Source organism: Thunnus albacares, chromosome 14 (genome assembly GCF_914725855.1).
Source record: "Thunnus albacares chromosome 14, fThuAlb1.1, whole genome shotgun sequence".
In the NCBI taxonomy this organism is placed as follows: domain Eukaryota; kingdom Metazoa; phylum Chordata; class Actinopteri; order Scombriformes; family Scombridae; genus Thunnus; species Thunnus albacares.
Window position 1 is genome coordinate 22,513,502 of NC_058119.1, and position 18,550 is coordinate 22,532,051.

Here is an 18,550-nt window from a genome sequence, read left to right on the forward strand (position 1 = left end):
ACTTACAGGCGCACACACCAAACAAGCACACATACACACATACACACACACACACACACACACACAATGCAAGCTGAGTCTGGCTTTGTTATGTTATTTCTCTATCGTTTTTACTCTCACTGTGTTTCTGCTTTGTAGTGCCACTATGCAAACCTCACCAAACGTTTCAACTTTTAAAATGTTTATCAGGAGATTTGTTGAGGTCAGAGCATGCATCACAAGTTCACATACAAAAAATTCACACACACACACAAACACACACAGGTTGCATTTGTGATGTTGTAGTTCTGAATCCAATAAATGACCTTTGTCCCCTTCATCTCTTTTACTATCTTCTGTTCTTACTTATTGCTTTTGTCCTCTTCCACAAACATTCGTGGCTAACTTGTCACTGCAAAAATATTTAATCAAGCTTTTATGTGCTCTACATGTGTTTCTGGTAAGAGTGCCCATCCCTGTTACTAGCTGTCATAATGTACACTCAATCCCTGCACCTTTAGTTGTCACCTTCTGTAATTTCACAACATAATAAAATGCAAACAAGGTGCTCTGTGCATGGATAATGAAGGAAATCCCAGCTCCCCTGCAGGAACTACACAAGTAGAGCAAGGTGTAGTTTCACACTGAAACAACACAAGAGAAAGTAAGTGTGTAGTTCAACAGAAGAACATCTGTGTCAGGGGCAGTTATTTTAACCTCTACTGAAGGTTTCCCTCATTTAACCTGACATGTCAACTAGAAGGTCCAATTCATGCAATATACAGTCCTAATCTTCCCTAGGTCCACATTGTGCCACTATATGTTTAAGAGTTTCATAAGATTAGACAACTTATCTTCTTATCTTTGTGTTTCCCACCGAAAAAGCTTTAAAATTTAGCTCAAAATGCAAATATGCCTGCAAGTCAGCAAATGTGAAAAGTGATGTAGAGCTTAGAAGTTATTTAAGGTTGGCGTTTGTGCAATATGGATTCCTCAGCTTGTTCAGAAAAGCCAAGAAAAGTAATAAATGTAGTGATGCTGACATAAATATTCTAGGGCTGCACCTAACAATTACTGTCATCATCGATCAATCTGATGATTATATTCTTGATTAGTTGATTGAATGCTTTGTCTATAAAATATCAGAAAATGTCAGTTACATGTTCCCACAGCCCGAGGTAATGTCTTTAAATGTCTTGTTGTATTTTGCAAACAGTCCAAAACTCAAAGATATTCAGTTTACTTTCAAGAAACACATCAAATCCTTACATTTGAGAAGATTTAACCAGCAAATTGTTGACATTATTGCTTCAAAAATGACTAAAACAATAAATTGATTATCATAATAGTTGCTGATTAATCTTCTGTTGATCGTCTAATGGATTTATCGTCTTGCAGCTCTAATATATTCTCTTCACAAACTGTCCTAGAGTCTCCAAACAAGGCATCATATTTTCTTTTGCTCCAGAGAATGACAAAAGGAAATCTGTTTAAATCAACTCACAACACAGGACACAAATTCAACATAAACACACAAATACTACAATAAATTTGTATTTAATTAGTTCTGCATTGTACTGATGGAAAGAGCAATACTCGTTACTCATGGTTAAACAAGGGTTAAAAAACCTTCTCCTACTCTGTCACACACACACACACAAACAAAAACACAGGAGCAGCCAGCCAGTGACACCCGACTGGTCCACAATGTTCCTCTGAGTTATTTCTGTCTTCAGGACAAAGGGTTTTACCTCCTACTGAAAGATGACAGAGCGTGTTGGAGTTTGTTTGAGTGTGTGTATGTGTGTGCGTGTGTGTGTATATGTGTGTGTGTGTGTGTGTCTGTCTGTGTGTTTTGGCAGGATAATTAGACCTTGTGCTTTGCTCCCTGAGAGCTCTTTAACCACAGGGCTGAGCAATAATGAATCTACACTGTCACGGACACTAGGCTGTCACACCACACACATACGGACACCATACTGAGCACGTTTACAGATGTTTGAAAACAAACACACACACACACATTGTGTAAATGTTTAACTGAGAAAGAAGGAGAGAGGCTGGATTAAATGAGGACAAAGGAGAGAGAGCCAGGAAGATTACTGAAAAACAAATAATTACTTATCGTTATATTAGTGATTACATACCGCTGTACAGGTTTCCCCAACAAATAATTAATCAACTCAACACTGTTTGTACGGAAAGTGGTTTAAATAAGTGCCTTGCTAATTTTTCTGTCAATAAAACAAGATGAAGTGAGAGGAAACACCTTTGTGCTTCTCTGTGTTTGTGCAGATGATATGAGTCATATGAAAGCCTATACAACCTGAAGCGATGCAGCTCTGCCACTTGGCCGACGCCTTCACACGATGAAGCTGATTAAAGCTCTTCTGTCAACTATGACACGCACATAAAGGGCAGCTCAGCATGCAACGGTATTGTAATGAAGGGTTGGCAATTGTGGGGAGGGAGGACTTGTCAGAGTCTGCTGAATTATCCCTTTAAGTAACTTTGAACCCTTATAATATCATAAATTCACCCATAAAGTAGCATCTTTAGTATTAAATGGTCACAATTCTTATATTATCGTGTCTAATCTTTGGATCTCAGTTGGAAAAAGTTCAGCTCAAGGACAAAACTTCTCTTTAATGTTCAAAAAATAAAAGAATCAGAGTTCTGAGCAGCAAAATGTACTTTAATGCCAGCAAGAAAGGAGAACAATATATAGTGCACACAAGGCTCACCACATATGTCCTGGCAAGCTGACCTTCAGCCCCCAGTTTTATATCTTTTGTCTTATATAGGGCACACCTATTGTCCAACCTCTTCATACTAGCCAATTACACCATTGTAATCTCTCTACATCACCTGGTGCAGACCCAAAAATATTTTTTTTTGGGCTGAACTGGACATGCCTGGCATATCCAGTTCCATCCAGTCATGCTCTTCTATTTTTTATAAGTGCACCTGGTCACTTTACACCACTATTTCCAATCCTTCTCCTGGCTATCATTTCTCCACAGCCATTCTTGCCACCCCACACGCCCATTTCTCATTCCTTTCCCAAGGCCACTTTAACACTGAGTATAATACAAACACACTTACAATTTTATCCAGTGCACTGAGTGAGATTATTTTTTAACATACTTTGTGCTCATATATCAATCACAAGTTTCTGTGAGGTATACATTCAACATAATGATAATTCAACACACTTCTACTTAATGCTTGTCATTTTAACAGTAATCATTTGCATTGTATTTTACCTTTCTTTCAGTGCATCATAAGTCTAAAATAAAATTACACCACAATATAACAATATCACAAAGTCAATTTTCTCTACTTATTAAGAGGAACAGTTATCCATTTAGTTAAACATTTGCCTCCCTGTCCAGCTGGGTTTCTTTGATGATAGAGAGGACGTTCGTGACTTTGGTGAGAACTTTCCTATATTTGTCCTCTGGCATCCTCCGAGCCCACCACAGAGATGTGATTCCTCGAGCCTCGTCATGCCTGAGACACTTTCAAAAGGAGGCGTTCAGCAAGAAATGATTCATAATGATTCGCTGTGATTCGCCTATCTTACTCAGACTGTTTGAAGTGTGAATTTTTTGACATTGTTGAGAACTTCTTCAAAGTTGTTATCCCTCCAGTGTGTCTGGGTTCGATCCGGGCCGCTGGTAGGGTCACTTATTCAAGTAGAGCTGGTCTCAAGAGATGGATCAGATATGATGATTCACAAAGACTCCAGTGATTGGTTACAAAACGCCAAAGTGTTGCATGGAATGAGGGCACTAGGGCACGCGCCACAATCCAGGCCTTGCAATGGAAGTCTTAGTCGAATGTTTGATAGTCATCATTTGCAAGTAGGTGCAGCAGCCAACAAAACACACCCCTACCTGTCAACAAGCCAGGTTGTGCCTTGACCCGATGCCTTGCATGGGTTTGGTTCAATGCCTGCTTTGCAAGGATTGGATCAGGTTTCAGAGTAGAGGATCTTAAGGACTGAGAGATTTGAGGATAAAATATTTCAGTTGCTGGATACTCTCCGACAGTGAGAATGACAAGCAAACTAACTATGATAATCTGCACAGAGCTGCTATTCTCATTACTTCAGAGCAGCCAACTCGGTCCTCGTTGGTTCACAGTTGGCCAGGAGAGGAAGTAGACAACCTCCTCGCTGGCATCGGAAAAGCACAAATAGTTGGGTTTATTTTTAAAATTATTTGCTTTCGAGAAAGAACAAAAAAAGTCAAATAACAGCACGCAGGTCGGGGCTTGTAGCATAGCGAGATTACATCGCTATCTGATGCTCCATTCTGTCTATCTCTGTGTCATGGATGTATAAATAGCTGGAGGTCTGTGTGCCTGTTGGAGGCTGAGCTTTGGATGAGTGGTCAGTGCAGTTGTCAGTGGTCTGGTAGATTGGGGTTTGAGACCTAGTGTGGGAGCTCTACTTTGTAAAATAGTTCATTGAAGAACACAGAAATATCCTAAAATTAGAAGTGTAATAAAAATAAAAACAGGATTGTTACGCCTATTTCCACTTTAATTTGAATACAAATACAAATAATTTAGCTGCCTCAACAAATACAGATACAAACACAAATACTGGGCTTTCCGCACATCCCTATTAGGTAGTATCCAAATGTTTTGCCCCTCTTTCTTCAGCTATATGTTTTGCTGCCACGGTCATGTCAGGACTAATTTTTTCAACTATTTGTCGTTTCTTGGCAGAACAAACTCAGCTGAACTAAGTTTCTGGTTTGTTTCAGCAACAAAAGGCTCCTCCCTACTCATACTGATGGTCAAATATCCCAATTAAAAATCCGAAAAACCTGAAATGCGTCTTAGTTTACTGTTATGAAATCATGTGTAACTATACATGTACACTTGTCCGCAGCAACACCTGGCAAGAGAACAGGGAACAAGCCTCCATGTTCCTCTTTTCGCTGCCTCCTCATTGTTCTGCGGCACGAACAAATACACATGCGCACTCTTTCTGGGTAATTCTTCACAGAAGTTCACAGAGGGCTTACCACATTCAAACTCACACACTTCTATTCTTGTCTTTCTCTTTGTCTTCCCTCGTTAGTGTGAATAAGTGTTGAGTCACAGCCTTGAATCATCACGTTCTCACATATTTCTCCAGCCCCCCTCTGTGTTCCTCTGCTCCTGAATCACAGCTCCGAAGGCCAAAGCAAACTTTGCTTTGCTTTGCATGAAAAAGTTCATAAACAGAGTGAACAAAAGTCTTTTCTGACGTCACTGAGAGTAAACGCCTGATTTCCAGGACTTCTGTGCCTAACTTGAAATATCCAAAGAGCATACAGACGTATAATTGATCACAGAGAAGGCAAATAAATGCAGTGATTGATCATCAATAGCTGCAAGAACACCCAAAACTGAAAGATGGATGGGTAATTTAGCTCTGTTAATGATGGGTTTTAGAGCCACGTGAACATAAGTGCACTCAAATAACACCCTTAAAGGGGTTTTGTGCCTTTTTTGTAAAGGTTGCTTGTGCGTTTTTTGGGAGAGACAAATGTAGAAGCAAGAGGGCAGAAAGGGTTAACTGTCTTCTTGTTTGATGCTCATTAGCAACCAGAAGATTAAACACAGTGGGCAAAACACGACTGCTCGGCTTGAGAGTTGTAGCTTTATCGCTGTTAAGCTTTTGGCATTGAGGCTACATTTGAAGCTCTTCGCTGAGATGAAACAGTCCTGTCGTGCCTTTTCATGACTTCTTTTTTTTTTTTTTAATCCACTTCTCTGGTGTGATTAAAGAGAATTTAACCCAGCACTGATTTCCCTCCCACCCTCCCCCCTTCTTCCTGTCTTGTTTCCTAAAGCTGGACTCAGCTCTTTGATAGAGGAGTAAATAAAACTGTGATGATGCAACATGAAGAAATGTTGCCAAGGAAACAGAAGCCAAGAGGAAATAAACTCTTACTGCAGTTAAGCAACTTTACAACACACCCAGTCTGACTGATGGAATTATATCCACCGCAATAATGTGATTATTTCTTCAGTAAGCCAATAGTCTGACTACTACAAATGTCATTTCATGTCATAATCAGAGCCGGATTACCCCTCCATCTATTAAAATAGTGTTGTCTTATAAATCTGCTTTTTTGTGGTGTTTTGATTCTTAGTGCACACGCGATTAACCAAATTCAACATGTCTAGTGTAGCGATGGAAAAAATAAAAATATTTCGGCGCAAAAATAAATAACTTTCTGTTCTTGTGTGACGAGGAAACAAGTCGGCACTTTGAAACACCTCAGTCTACATCAGTACCTTTGTAAGCCAGCCACAAAATAATCAGCTAAACCACTGCTACTGAGGCTTGCAAATGAGCTCCACTTTTCTAATGAGAGCAGTCAATGAGCTTCTCTGGGTCTCACCACATTTTAAACACCCAATTTGTACCACTAAGTTTTGTTTTTCTTTCTTTCCCACTGCTGGGAACTGGCTGAGGGCTTTGCAGAGGAGAACAGAGCTGCTTTTCCCCTCTCTGTGTTCAACAAGTTAATTTTCTGCTCCTCTACTATTGAGTCTTTTTTTTTTTTTTTTTTTAATCATATGGCTGTTTACATGTTTTGGGTGTTTTTAACTGCAGTGGTTACTGTGGCATCTGGATTTTCTGCTGCTTCAGGCTGTCTGCTTGGTTATTTTCTGATCAAAAGTCATTTCGTTTTTCTCACCCCGAGCGCAGTGGAAACAGCCAGCTGGTCACAGCCTCCTGCGGATCACCCACGGCGCCATTTTAGGGGCATTTTTTTGTCCTAACCTCCTCTTTTTTTTTCATGCCCTGCTGAGCATGTAGCTCATTTACAGCCGCATTCTGCTTTACATTCACACAGTTATGCAGCCGCTGTTGTGACTTGATTTCGGGTTTTTCAGTGATTTAATAAAAACTGACTAGCCAATTAGGACAAATAATGATATTTGTGAATCATGCTGGATAGGGACGTTAATCTCTGAACAAACAGTGATTTCCCACATTCACACAGTCCTATCTAGACTGAAATAACTTAACCCAACCGCAACAAAAGAGACTCAGACGGAATGATGTTGGATTTGATAAAATTGATAAGTCATTAACATCCGTTAGCTAACCACAGTCCTCTTCTGTCAGCTAATTAGCGGCTCCACTACATCTGTTGAATGTTCAGCACTTTGATCAGGAGCTCCACAAATGTGGTGGTTTCTTTCTTATACTCGGATCCCCTCTCCCACACTCTCATTCACATACGCACACACAAACAGTGTCTATGATCACTGACCCTTAACATGAGCACTCTATTGTAGTCGTCTCCAATGAGTCGGAGTTCTCGTCCGATTGCCTCCGCCTGCATGTCCCCTGCTGCGTTTTGTTGCCTCGTGCTAGAGGGGCTGGGAGAGATTCCTGGAACAGAGAGGAAAAAAAAAACATGCAGACTTTGCTAATATGATCAAACGAAGAGCTTACAATAAGTATTGTATGTTACAAACACTTAACTGGGTAGCTCTGGGTAATACTTTTATTCAGTACAGTTCTGCAATAAAGAATTAGTAAAGATGAGTCTCCAATGACACAAAATACAGTTTTTGTCAATGACATTGGATTACAAGACACTGCAAACATCAAAAAATACAACATGCATCTTCCAGTAATACATACGGTATACAAAACATCACTTTACTTATGTGAAAATGCTCTAATACATTGTACACTGAATAGCAGAGGAAAGAAAAGAAATACTCCAAGCCTGAATTTTATCCTGATAAAGGTCTTTTTGTCATGTCCCAGGCTTTTGTATTGAACATACATGTTGAACCAACTGGCGACATTGATATTAACCAGAAAGGGTTTTGATTCTGTGGATGCATTCAATAGTTTTTTAGGCTGCTCTGCCTGCTGCAAGCACACAAGTATCACAAAAAGAACATTTAGTAGGCAAATCTTTTAAATCTATTTTGTATTTATCAGTTCTGAGCACTTCCTTTTGTGACAGATGTGTATTTGTTTGTGGCATAAAGTCGTCTTGGGCCGTATGGCATCACCTGACCTGCAGTTCAGGCTGTGGCCACTACACCAACATCACATCACATCACAGCCAAATCTGCTCTCAGGGTCATGACTGATTCATCCTTTGTTGAATCTTATGACAAACAGTGAGGACATGTGACAGAAAAGCAAACAGGACTATTGAAACCAATTAAAACGCTAAACCTTCACATGTGATTTTTTTTGTGAGACATTCACATGTGATGTGCATGTCCAGCTTTCAGGAATGCATGTCTGGATCATCAGCAATAACATTTTGAGGAAATGAGACAGACAAGTGGGAGTGCGATTCAGGATTGGGTGGTTCACAATATCAACAGAGACTTTTTTAGTTTTGACCCAGTTGAGTTTATTTGATGTTATAAAAGATGCAAGCTCACCAGGCTAAGATAAAAAACCACAGAGGAGAAGTAAATCAGAGTGCTTATTCATCTAGATGAAAACAACAACAAAGCAGACACACAAAGCTACTGTGACAAACATCTTCTATTTTATTCATAGTTTAGATAAAAGAGTAGATACCAGAACATTTAAGAGATGGATTTTCATGGAAAGAGTAACAATATTAAAAGTAGAGAACGACCACTACTAGCTGACCAGGCAAAGCAAATGTATATATGTGTTTGTGGTTAATCTTATATTTTCAGTATGAACTACAATATGACTATGAAAGGCTCTGACCTCTTACCGCTCTTCACTTATGACTCATGCACACTGTCATGAAACCCAGACTTAATATTTCTCACATCCTCCAATATTGAAGAGACCAATACAGCGAGGAGGCTCCGTTTCGATCAATCCATTAGTGTTTTCTGCACTGCAGTGTCAAGTGACTCTGAGGTTTGGTGTTGTGTAATTTTGAGGTTGGTTGTGGAAATATTTGCTAGACAAGCCTTAATTTTTAATTAAATTAGTTCTTTAACAACCATCAAACTTTTGGGGGTGGTCTGTCCAAATTAAAACTAATTGTTTGACCATTGAAGGTTTAGGATTTATTATATTTTTGGACCACCATATTGCTTTGAAGGTCAGCAGACACTATATTTTGATGGTTTCAGTCGTATACCCTGTCATGCTTTGTGCCTGGATTATTTTAACAAGACGGTTTTCTTTTTGTGAATGACCATAACAACCAAAAAGTCTTATATCAATATATATATATTACAGGTTCATTATTATAAACATGTAATTAAGTATTAAGTATGTATATATGCTATAACGTATACTTAAAAATATAAGAAAGGACAGAGCAGACTCTATCTGCTGAGGAGACTCGGGTCTCTTGGAGTGCAGGGGACGCTCCTGAGGACCTTTTTTGACTCTGTGGTAGCATCAGCCATCTTCTGTGGAGTGGTCTGCTGAGGCAGCAGTGTCTTCTTGACTTCTGACAGTCCTGGGATGCCCCCTCAATCCAGTGGAGGTGGTGGGAGAAAGGAGAACGACGGCTAGGAAGTTATAACAGGAAGTGATAACAGGAAGTTATCGTCTCTGATGGAGAACATGACCCACTCACACTCGGACAGCGCTGGGCAGCTCCATCAGTGACAGGCTGCTTCACCCGCAGCGTGTGAAGGAGAAATACTGCAGGTCCTTCCTTCCTGCTGCTGTCAGACTTTACAATCAGCACAAGTAGACCGCACACACCAAAACTGACAATTCATTCATGTGCAATAATGTGAATTCAACCGTTCAGTCTGTCTTCATATTATATTTTGCTTTTTTAGTGTTTATTTATTTAATATATTTTTACTTTTTTACTGATGCTTCTTCTTGGTGCACTATCCCATTTACTACTGTGACACTGCAAATTTCCCCACTGTGGGATTAATAAACGATTATCTTATCTTATCTTATCTTAATTGGTTGAACTAGCAGCACCTAAAAGTTCTATATAGTGCAACCATGCTGCAGGGGGAACAGTGTCTTGGCTCACAACTCGTGGTTTTTCTAACACTGAGGAAAAAGTTAAGAAAAAAAAAAAAAAAAAAAAGGCAAATTAACATTTCGTTTTGCTGCAGTCATCACTGAATTTGCTCCTTGTAATTGAAGATGAAACATTTGGTGATTTCTGGTTTGAAATCATTCTTTATTTACCCAGAGTACATACCGAATTATTCATACTTAAGACAGACAATAATTAGTCAGCTTTGTGCTGCCTATGATTAGATTTCAGTCTAGACTCTATTTATTACATCAAAGCCTCAGGCAAAATCTATTTTTGTGCAACCAGCCCCAAGGTTGTGTTATAATTAAACTGCGTGAATATAAATCAACCAAAGAAAAACTGCATCACAGTCAGCTGTTCCAGTGTGTCTGCGACTCAAGGAACCTGACTGTAGATGTGATCTTGCCGCTGCAGTAGGAGGAAGTGTTGTGATAGGAGCTGTAATCATGCTGTCAGAGAGCGACAACAACAAGTTGATAAACTGATCCTCCTGACGCTCCGATGCTCTATCTCGCTCTCTCTGACACACAAACAGGCATTCTTGATACCCGAGACTTGTTATTCGTTGAGGACGATGTTATTTTGCGTATGGTACGAGTGTGTTTGTTTTCATCTCCTATCTGTCCTATCAGATGGACGTAGCAGAATGAATGAGAAGCGAGGGGTTTCTGTCTGCGTTTTACAAAAGACCTGCAGGCCTATTTTGACTGCGACACACACACTGAGGCTTATTCTGATTGGCATACTTAATGACTGACACGCACACACACTTTTATGCACATACGCGCGCGCACACGCACTCACACGCACACACACTTGCTGGTCTGTTTTGACTGGTATCTTGTCTGTCTGGCTGTAAAAAGAACAGAAGAGACAGAAGGCAATCAGTCCGGCCAATCACTGCTATTATAAAAAGCAAAGCCTTATGTACAGAGGTTGAGACAATATGCTGAGGTTTCCAAAGCCACTGGAGATTATGTGTCTTAAAAAGCGCTTTTATCCTGGAGAAATACAAACACAGATAGATACGAATGTGGTTAAACACCATTTTCACACGTTTTTTACATCAAGGATTATGTGTTTCTCCACGTTTTTATAAGGGTGAAAAAGCACCTCAGGCAAAAACGACATTTGGAGAGTTTGAGTAATGAGTTAAGTCTTCACAGGATGAGAGAACCATAGTGGATATGTTTGTCATCCACTGCACGAACGCTGTAAGGGGATGCTCTCTTTTTGTTGTTTGTTTTTTGCCGAATCTCAGCCTCATGGCACAGTTTTTTTTGGTCACCAAGCAACGGGATCGGTTAACTTTAGCCGGCAGCGTCACGGCTAAAAGCAGGAGTTGTGCTGATGTAAACAAGTCCACTGGTGCACCATTTTAGGTTGTTGTTGCTGGAGGTGACAGACTCATGCGTGTCGTGCTGTGTTTGTATCTAAATAAAAAGCAGGCATAAATACTGCATCATGGCTGTACAGAGGGATGAATGTCCAGGAAACACTTTGGTGGCTTCATCAAAAAAAAAAAAAAGCTGATGTTATGTAGGCCAGCGTTGATGAAACTGAAAGAACTTGTGATACGTACCAAAGTGTAAAGATTTTTATCGCTACATGTTAACTGACACATCATCTGCTTTCAGTAATTACACTTCAACTATGAGCTCAACTATTTACAGCACTTTCACTTCAACTGAAACATCGGCTCACCACAGTGATTAATCTTCCACTGACATATCAACTGCTTTCATCTCTTCCCCCTCAACTGACAACAACTCCTTTCAATGCTTACTCTTCAACTGATACTTCAAACCCTTTCAGTGCTTCACACTTAAGGAGGAGCGAGTAGATTTTATACATGACACATGTGGAAACAAGTTGTGCAAAGCCTATTGTGGCTCCAGATGGAGCAGCGCGAAATCTGATAAATCTCTCAAGGCGAGGCGGCCTCAGTTGGTGCTGAAGTTTAAAAATGAAAAAAATAATAAATCCAGTCAAAATCTGGCGATGTGGCGTTAGAGAGAAGTGAGATTACCAGACCAACGCAGCCCGCTGCTCATCTGTGCTTTAAGCTAGTGGCTCGAGGCTACATCAGCCGCTACTAGCATAACACACCCAAATCCCTAAATGAGCTGTCGCAAGTTGAGTTGCATTATGGGTAATGTAGGCAGCAGGTTTTGACAAGAGGAATGCATGGATTAAAAAAAAACAGTATGTCTGGTTCCTCACTGCATCGATTTTTGATGTGTGTGTTTTTGTTTTGTTTTTTAACTGTCCATCGAAACGCTGACAATGTTATAAAAGTGCAATAACAAACTGCTGGAGTACTGCTTTAAGTGCTTCATCTTGAACTGTAAACTTATAAATGTCACATGAAAAGGATAATCATTAACTTGTTTACATGGTTTACACTGGTTTAAAAGCTCCAAAGACTAAAGATGTTTAACGATTTCAAATATTCCAACTGAAAGTTTCCAGCAGCGAGTATACATACGTTTTCTTCCAGTTTTGTTAGAAATATGGTCGTACTGATTCCATTTAATATCGCTTAGTTGGTGAGGACAGACGGATTTATGTTTTTAATAGTGATTGATGACTTGCACATGGTATTTTATGTCAGCTAATTAAAATATTCACATGAAGTTGCTGACTCATGCCTTTACTGTGATGGCGCACACACACACACACACCCACACACACACGCACACACACACACACACACACACACACACACACACACACACACACACACCCTTGGGCGTGGCTCTTTATGGTTGAGCGAGATAGAAGACCCTTCTTCCTTCCTGTAAATCCGATTCAACAGGATCCCATGAAAAACTGCAAATCCGAGGCAGCAATCCAAACACAGCAGGTCTAAAAAGCCCTGCTGAGACGCATGAGTCATTCTTATTCACAAAGTTGGTTTGATACTATAAATTGGTTTAACAGGAGGCAAAGGCACAAAACAAGATATATAATAGTGTTTAAACAATATGACAAAGTGCTGTTATGGACGTGTGTTTGTGTCCAACAAGACAGTTAAGATTAGGACTTGGATGTAAGGTTAAAACTAATGTGGATGTAAGATATAATAATTAGGGTAAATTTCACTTGTTTTGGCATGGACGACCGTATGAATTTAATATGAGGTAAGGCTTGGTTAGACTTATCCTGAATGGGTTCCGGGGGGTTTCACATGCTCAAAAGCAGTAAAAGTTACTCAAACAGGAAATGGCGTAATTCTACAAAAGACTGAAAAACCTGGGAATCACGAGAAATGGGTTTGGCACTGAGGAGTCATGTCGGTGTATTTAGCATCTGCATGTTTCAGCCTGATTTCAGGCCAGCAGGATGGAGGTGTGCGTGGTATTAGTCATTAAAGCAGGATACAGAAAAAACAAGTCTGACTTACTCATCTGAGAAAGTAGCAAAAAACTAGAGTAGTGGAAACAACTCTCATGAGTAAGACCTAGTGGGAGAAAAAGGGGAGTACAAAAACATCCTGAGTATGTTTTTGTTCATCGTTTTACTATCATTGTTAACATTCAACACCACCACCCGCCCAAACCTCCAAATCTTTGAAAAAGGAAGCTTCAGGGAGCTTGTGCTAGCTCATATCTGGTTTCATATTTTTGCTTTACACCCACACAGCAGCAGCTAAATTTCACAGTGTATAAAGCCAAAGCAGCTTGTATTGGCTGATTCAGGTCAGTAACTTGCACACATAAAAGGTATGGTAATTATTAATATAGTGTCTTGGTGTGCATCCATGTATTCAGACAGTCAGACACCTATACTTACTTTAAACACTTCCATTTGCAGGAACGCAGTTTAACACCTCTTAAAACTGACACAGTCTCGATGACAGATTCAAGCAATTTTAGGGTATTTCAGGCGTGATTAAAAGTTTTTTTTTTTTTTTTATTAAGCATAATGATTTTTTTTAGGATATTACAGGTTGTTTGACTTAGTTGATCATTGACTGGATGTCTTATTTCATCACCTATAGCAGCAGCAACAAGGCAAAGGAGGGGGCTTTCATAAGGGCAAAGAATGATGGTATGTGTTTTAATAACCGTTTTCTTTCCGAAATGCATTTGATTTATTTTTAGATGAGTTTCAAATCGTTGTTTTCTTTGTCACTCTATTACTTGTCACAGGACTTTGTAACGATAAACTTATTCACCTGCGTGTCTATTTAGAATTGGCGGTTAATTATCTGTTAGGTATGAAAAGTGCCTGTGCTCACCGTGCTGCTGGTGCGTCCCGGGTCCTCCGCCATGCGCCTCAGCCATGCGCTGCAGGGCGTGACTGATCACCTGGCCGGTGGGGCTCGGAGTCTGCGTGGCTTTGTCAGCCGTCGCTGGCCTCGGGGAGAGCGGGGAGCTCGGAAGCGAGTCGCTCTCGAAGGAGAAATATCCGCTGGATGAGCGGCGGTAAGGGAGATGGAATATAGACCTCTTCTGAAACACGCCTAGGCTGTCTGTAGGGGAGTTGACTTTGGGTCTGCACCGGGACGGCGACTGCGGCTCTCCTCCTCCGGTGGACCCGGGGTGGCCAAAGCTCCGCTCGCCGCGGTCGGTGGCTGGCTTTGAACGGGAGTTTTGCGCTGAGGGTCCGGCGGCACCGACGGGTGGCGGATCTCCTCCGCTCTCCTCTGTCGCCGTTACTGCGGTCGAGCCATCGGGCCGGTTTGGTGGTCTGTTGGATGAACAGAGCGTCACCGTCAACCTGGGCTTTCATCATTCTGCTCAACACAGCCTCAAATCAGCCGCATCTGGAGCTGCAGCTGGATATGTAGCGGCGCACTGCTGCGCCGGGACTGGACCTCAGATTGGAGGTTTTCCTTTACAACAGAACAGATTAACTTCACAGGAAATTTCGCGATGACGCGCAATGGACTATTTTATAAAAACGAATCCGCTTAAATAATCTTAGTCAAAATAGTTTTGTCTTTAATGACAAATTACCATATTCTGACTAACTTCCCGCTGCAGCTGAAGCGTTTTGAGTTGTGTAGTGGGTGTTAAATGACTTATGTGCAGTGAGTGTGTTCCTGCTCAGGCAGTAGCCCAGGTTTCCTGTCCAAACTGGCCGCCCGGCTCGTATTGTTTGTCAGAAATTGCTGATTGCAGCACATCTTTGTTTGACTTGTGGGGGAAAATAATCAGGCATGAAGGAAGCGGCTGGAGTAACTGCGTCACACTCAAACAGACAGAGACACGTCTGTCTCAGCAGACCAGTCAGTCTGGAAATCAAATTGTTCGAGTAGCCTAAATAAATTAACACAATCTTTTAGATTAATCGGACATTTCTGCTCATTTACATTTGATTTATTGAATGAAGGCAAAACAAAATGCAGATACCTCAGCAGATTATTATTCAAAACACTGATTTGCATCAGAAACAATAAATCTTAGAAATTTGACATTTTCCGTTTTAATCAGCAAAGTCAGATTCACAACGTGACATTCTAATAAAAGAAATGATATTGTGTTGCAGCGCTTCCTGTTTGTCCAGACTAACTACAGTTTCCCCGGCGCACGGATTCCCAGCGGCAATGACCTACTTCTGTGCCAAAATGACCTAAAATTATAAGCAACTGTTTTTTAGCACCAAGTCTCCATGTGCCGACAATCACACTTTTACGCACCTTTGATGTAAATGGTCATCCTTTTGCTTTTTACGCATTTTTACGCACGGTGGAACAGCGACAACAACCGCACTTTAACTGGACGCGGCGACTGTCCTCCAGCCGTATGAAAATGTAAACTTTCCCTGTGGGTTTCGGTGCTGCTCCGAGCGCTACGAGGAGGGATATTAAGCGTGTCAGGCGGCGTGTAGCGAAACGGCACCAAAGCGTACCGGCGGCTACCACGCCAAGAGGGAAAAACAAACTGAGGGAAGGAAATCCACAACGTCAGTGCCAGAAAACTCGCAAACAAGGCATTTGATCAGGTGTCACGGCACTATATGTGAACGAGATCCGTTCAGCAGCACGTCTGCACCGTCTCAGTATTGAAATGAAGAGGTAGGCTGTAGTTTCTGTGTCTCCGTGGGCAACCACAAAACAGTCGAGACTCACCAGAAAAAAAAGTGACATTCCAGATAACACGATAAGGTTTCACTTTACTATTAAGACAAAGATATTAAAATAATCCAGCAGCTGTCAGACGCACTGAGTGTGCGTCTTGGATTATGTTTTCCTCTTCTAACCAAGCGGTACATGTGCGCCTCCCACAGGACACTTCGAGACACTTACAGATGTCCTAAACTGGTAATAAAGTAAGAAAATAACCTACCCATTACAGTCCGGTAATATTAAAATGTACAAAAAAATATGAAAATCTCACTTGAGTTCATAACCTGAAATGTAGAGGTAAACTGAAAGGTGGCTGAACTCTGTGACCTCGATCATAACAAAGCAAACTGTTTCTCATATATGAACAAAAATCAGTTTGACTATTAGAAAGAAAACATCTCCTCACATAAGTCTTGACATTACTTAGAAAGACGTGTAGTGCTCAATCCCCGCATAAAACTGCATGCACTATTTAGCAAATTAAATGCGGTTTATCCTCTGCATCCCTGCAGACAAAGCGACCCACTGGAGAACTTGTTGAGATTATTATTTCACCTCCATGCAGCGCTTATCATTATTAAATGCTCTTAACACAAAAACTAATGTGTTATGAGTTTAATAATAGGAACCGAAGCCGGCGCTAAACACACCGGCGCAGTCTGTGGATCACTGCAAAACGCACTAACATACTCCTATATCCCTAGACAATAGAAGAAACCTCAACAAAGTAGGAAAAAGTCGTTTTAAACTCTGACTGAAGTATTACAGGAGTTTTACAGGGGAAAAGGTGCCGTAAAATCGACTGAACTCACTTTTTAGACATTTTCCGAGCACATTAAGAGAAAATACTACAATGTAAAAGCAAAGCTGTTATTAATTTCTTATATTAAAAACACTGCCATTATGCGCAAAAGAGATATCACGGCGTCTGTTTGCAGGGTGACAGCTGACATGCCGGTGAGCACATAGGGAAACTGGATTTTTGTAATGTTAAAAAAAAAAAAAAAGACAACAACACACACGCAAACACACACACACACATACACATACACACACACAGTCACACACACACACACACAGTCACAGTCACAGTCACACCTCTGCTCCCTCTATCCCGACTCACCTGGACTGCCGGTGCATGTCAGTGGCGGGACATCACTGCGGGCTCCGAAAAATTAAAGGATGACAATGTGGCTGTAATATAAATGATATAAATGCGAGTCCAAATAGGGTCCTCAGGTCCAATGTGACCAAATATGTAACTTCCAAAAGTAAACAAAAAACTGTCAAAAGTGAAATAAATCCCAGAGTTCGTGTTTCGGTTTCCTCAGGAGAGATGGTTGAATAACCGTGTGGAAACTACCAGAGGAGGTAAACAAACTCTGTCCAAACAGCTCTATTGTTTCTTCCTCTCTGTTCTCAGTTGAAGGTACTGTGTTCACTGATATCAAGGCTCCTCCTCTCCAAAAACCCCACCTCCTGAGAGGGCGCCTCTTTGCTATTGCTCTCCTCTGCCTCCCCCTACCTCTCACCATTAAATACAACAGTGGCTGATGCCACTGTTGTATTTAATGGTGAGAGGATGCCAAAGAGACAGAAAAACAACTTAAAGGAAAGTGTTAAATTGTTGTTTTCTGTCTCACTGTGCATTGTTTCACTTTCTGTGTCTGACAGTGACTCAATTACACACAACATACACCTAATTCTAACCAGACATTCAGCATGTAGTGCATTCCCACTGGAAAAGGGACAGAATTAAGTTTATTCAGAGATGTCTCAAATATACTAGGTTGACTTGATTTTTAAGTGTGCTGTTGATGGACAATATTGTCCTGTAATGCAATGCACAACATAAATAGATGATCTTAATTGTGTACTATGGTGAGACAGCTCCAGAATAAAAATAAAGTGTTAATAAATCTTTGGGAAAACATTTTGCTTTCTTTCTGTAACTTTCCAAAGTCACAGGTAGGCATCTGTTCATCCATGTCCTGTTAAGATAAATGGTAAAGTAATCTTTCTTGTAGACTAACTGTCAAAACAATCAACAAGATTATTACACAGTGTAGAGGCTAAAGGCATGGTGTAACGTGAGCAACTGGGATGCAGCTTTATGTCTCTGTGTGTCATTCTGTGTTAGTGGTGGAAAATAACACAGTAGGTTTACTCAAGTACTGTACTTCAGCACAATTTTGAGGTACTTGTACTTTGCTGGAAACATTATATTTTCTGCTGCTTTATACTTCTTTTCCACAACACTTAGGACCACAAATTCTGGTTGTTACTCCCTGACATTTTCTTAACAGCTACAGATATTGTTTACTTTGCAGATTAAGATTTGACATTTAAAACATATGGTCACCTTATAAGATATGATCCATCGCTATAGTTGTGACTACCTACTAAAGACATAAAGTAGTTAAAACTGGCTTCAGATCAACTAGCTATAATGTTAACATGAGGCTTACATGTTGATGCATCCAATAACATGGTAATA

General features: G+C 40.6%; 1 protein-coding gene across 2 annotated transcripts in view; it reads right to left on the reverse strand.

Annotated features, from left to right (window-relative positions):
* The window catches only part of LOC122996900 (bcl-2-like protein 11), a 28,421-nt gene extending 10,207 nt beyond the window's left edge, over positions 1-18,214 (reverse strand). Inside the window, exons 1-3 of one of the 2 annotated variants that reach the window (XM_044372698.1) lie at positions 17,177-18,214; positions 14,221-14,672; positions 7,269-7,390 (exon numbers count right to left, since the gene is read on the reverse strand). In XM_044372698.1, coding sequence (XP_044228633.1) covers positions 7,269-7,390; positions 14,221-14,672; positions 17,177-17,193 — 591 coding nt within the window. In that variant the 5' untranslated portion in view covers positions 17,194-18,214. Of the gene's footprint in view, positions 1-7,268; positions 7,391-14,220; positions 14,673-15,624; positions 16,050-17,176 lie in introns of those variants that run through there. The other variant, XM_044372697.1, reaches the window with a different exon arrangement.
* Between the last annotated feature and the right edge of the window lie 336 nt (positions 18,215-18,550).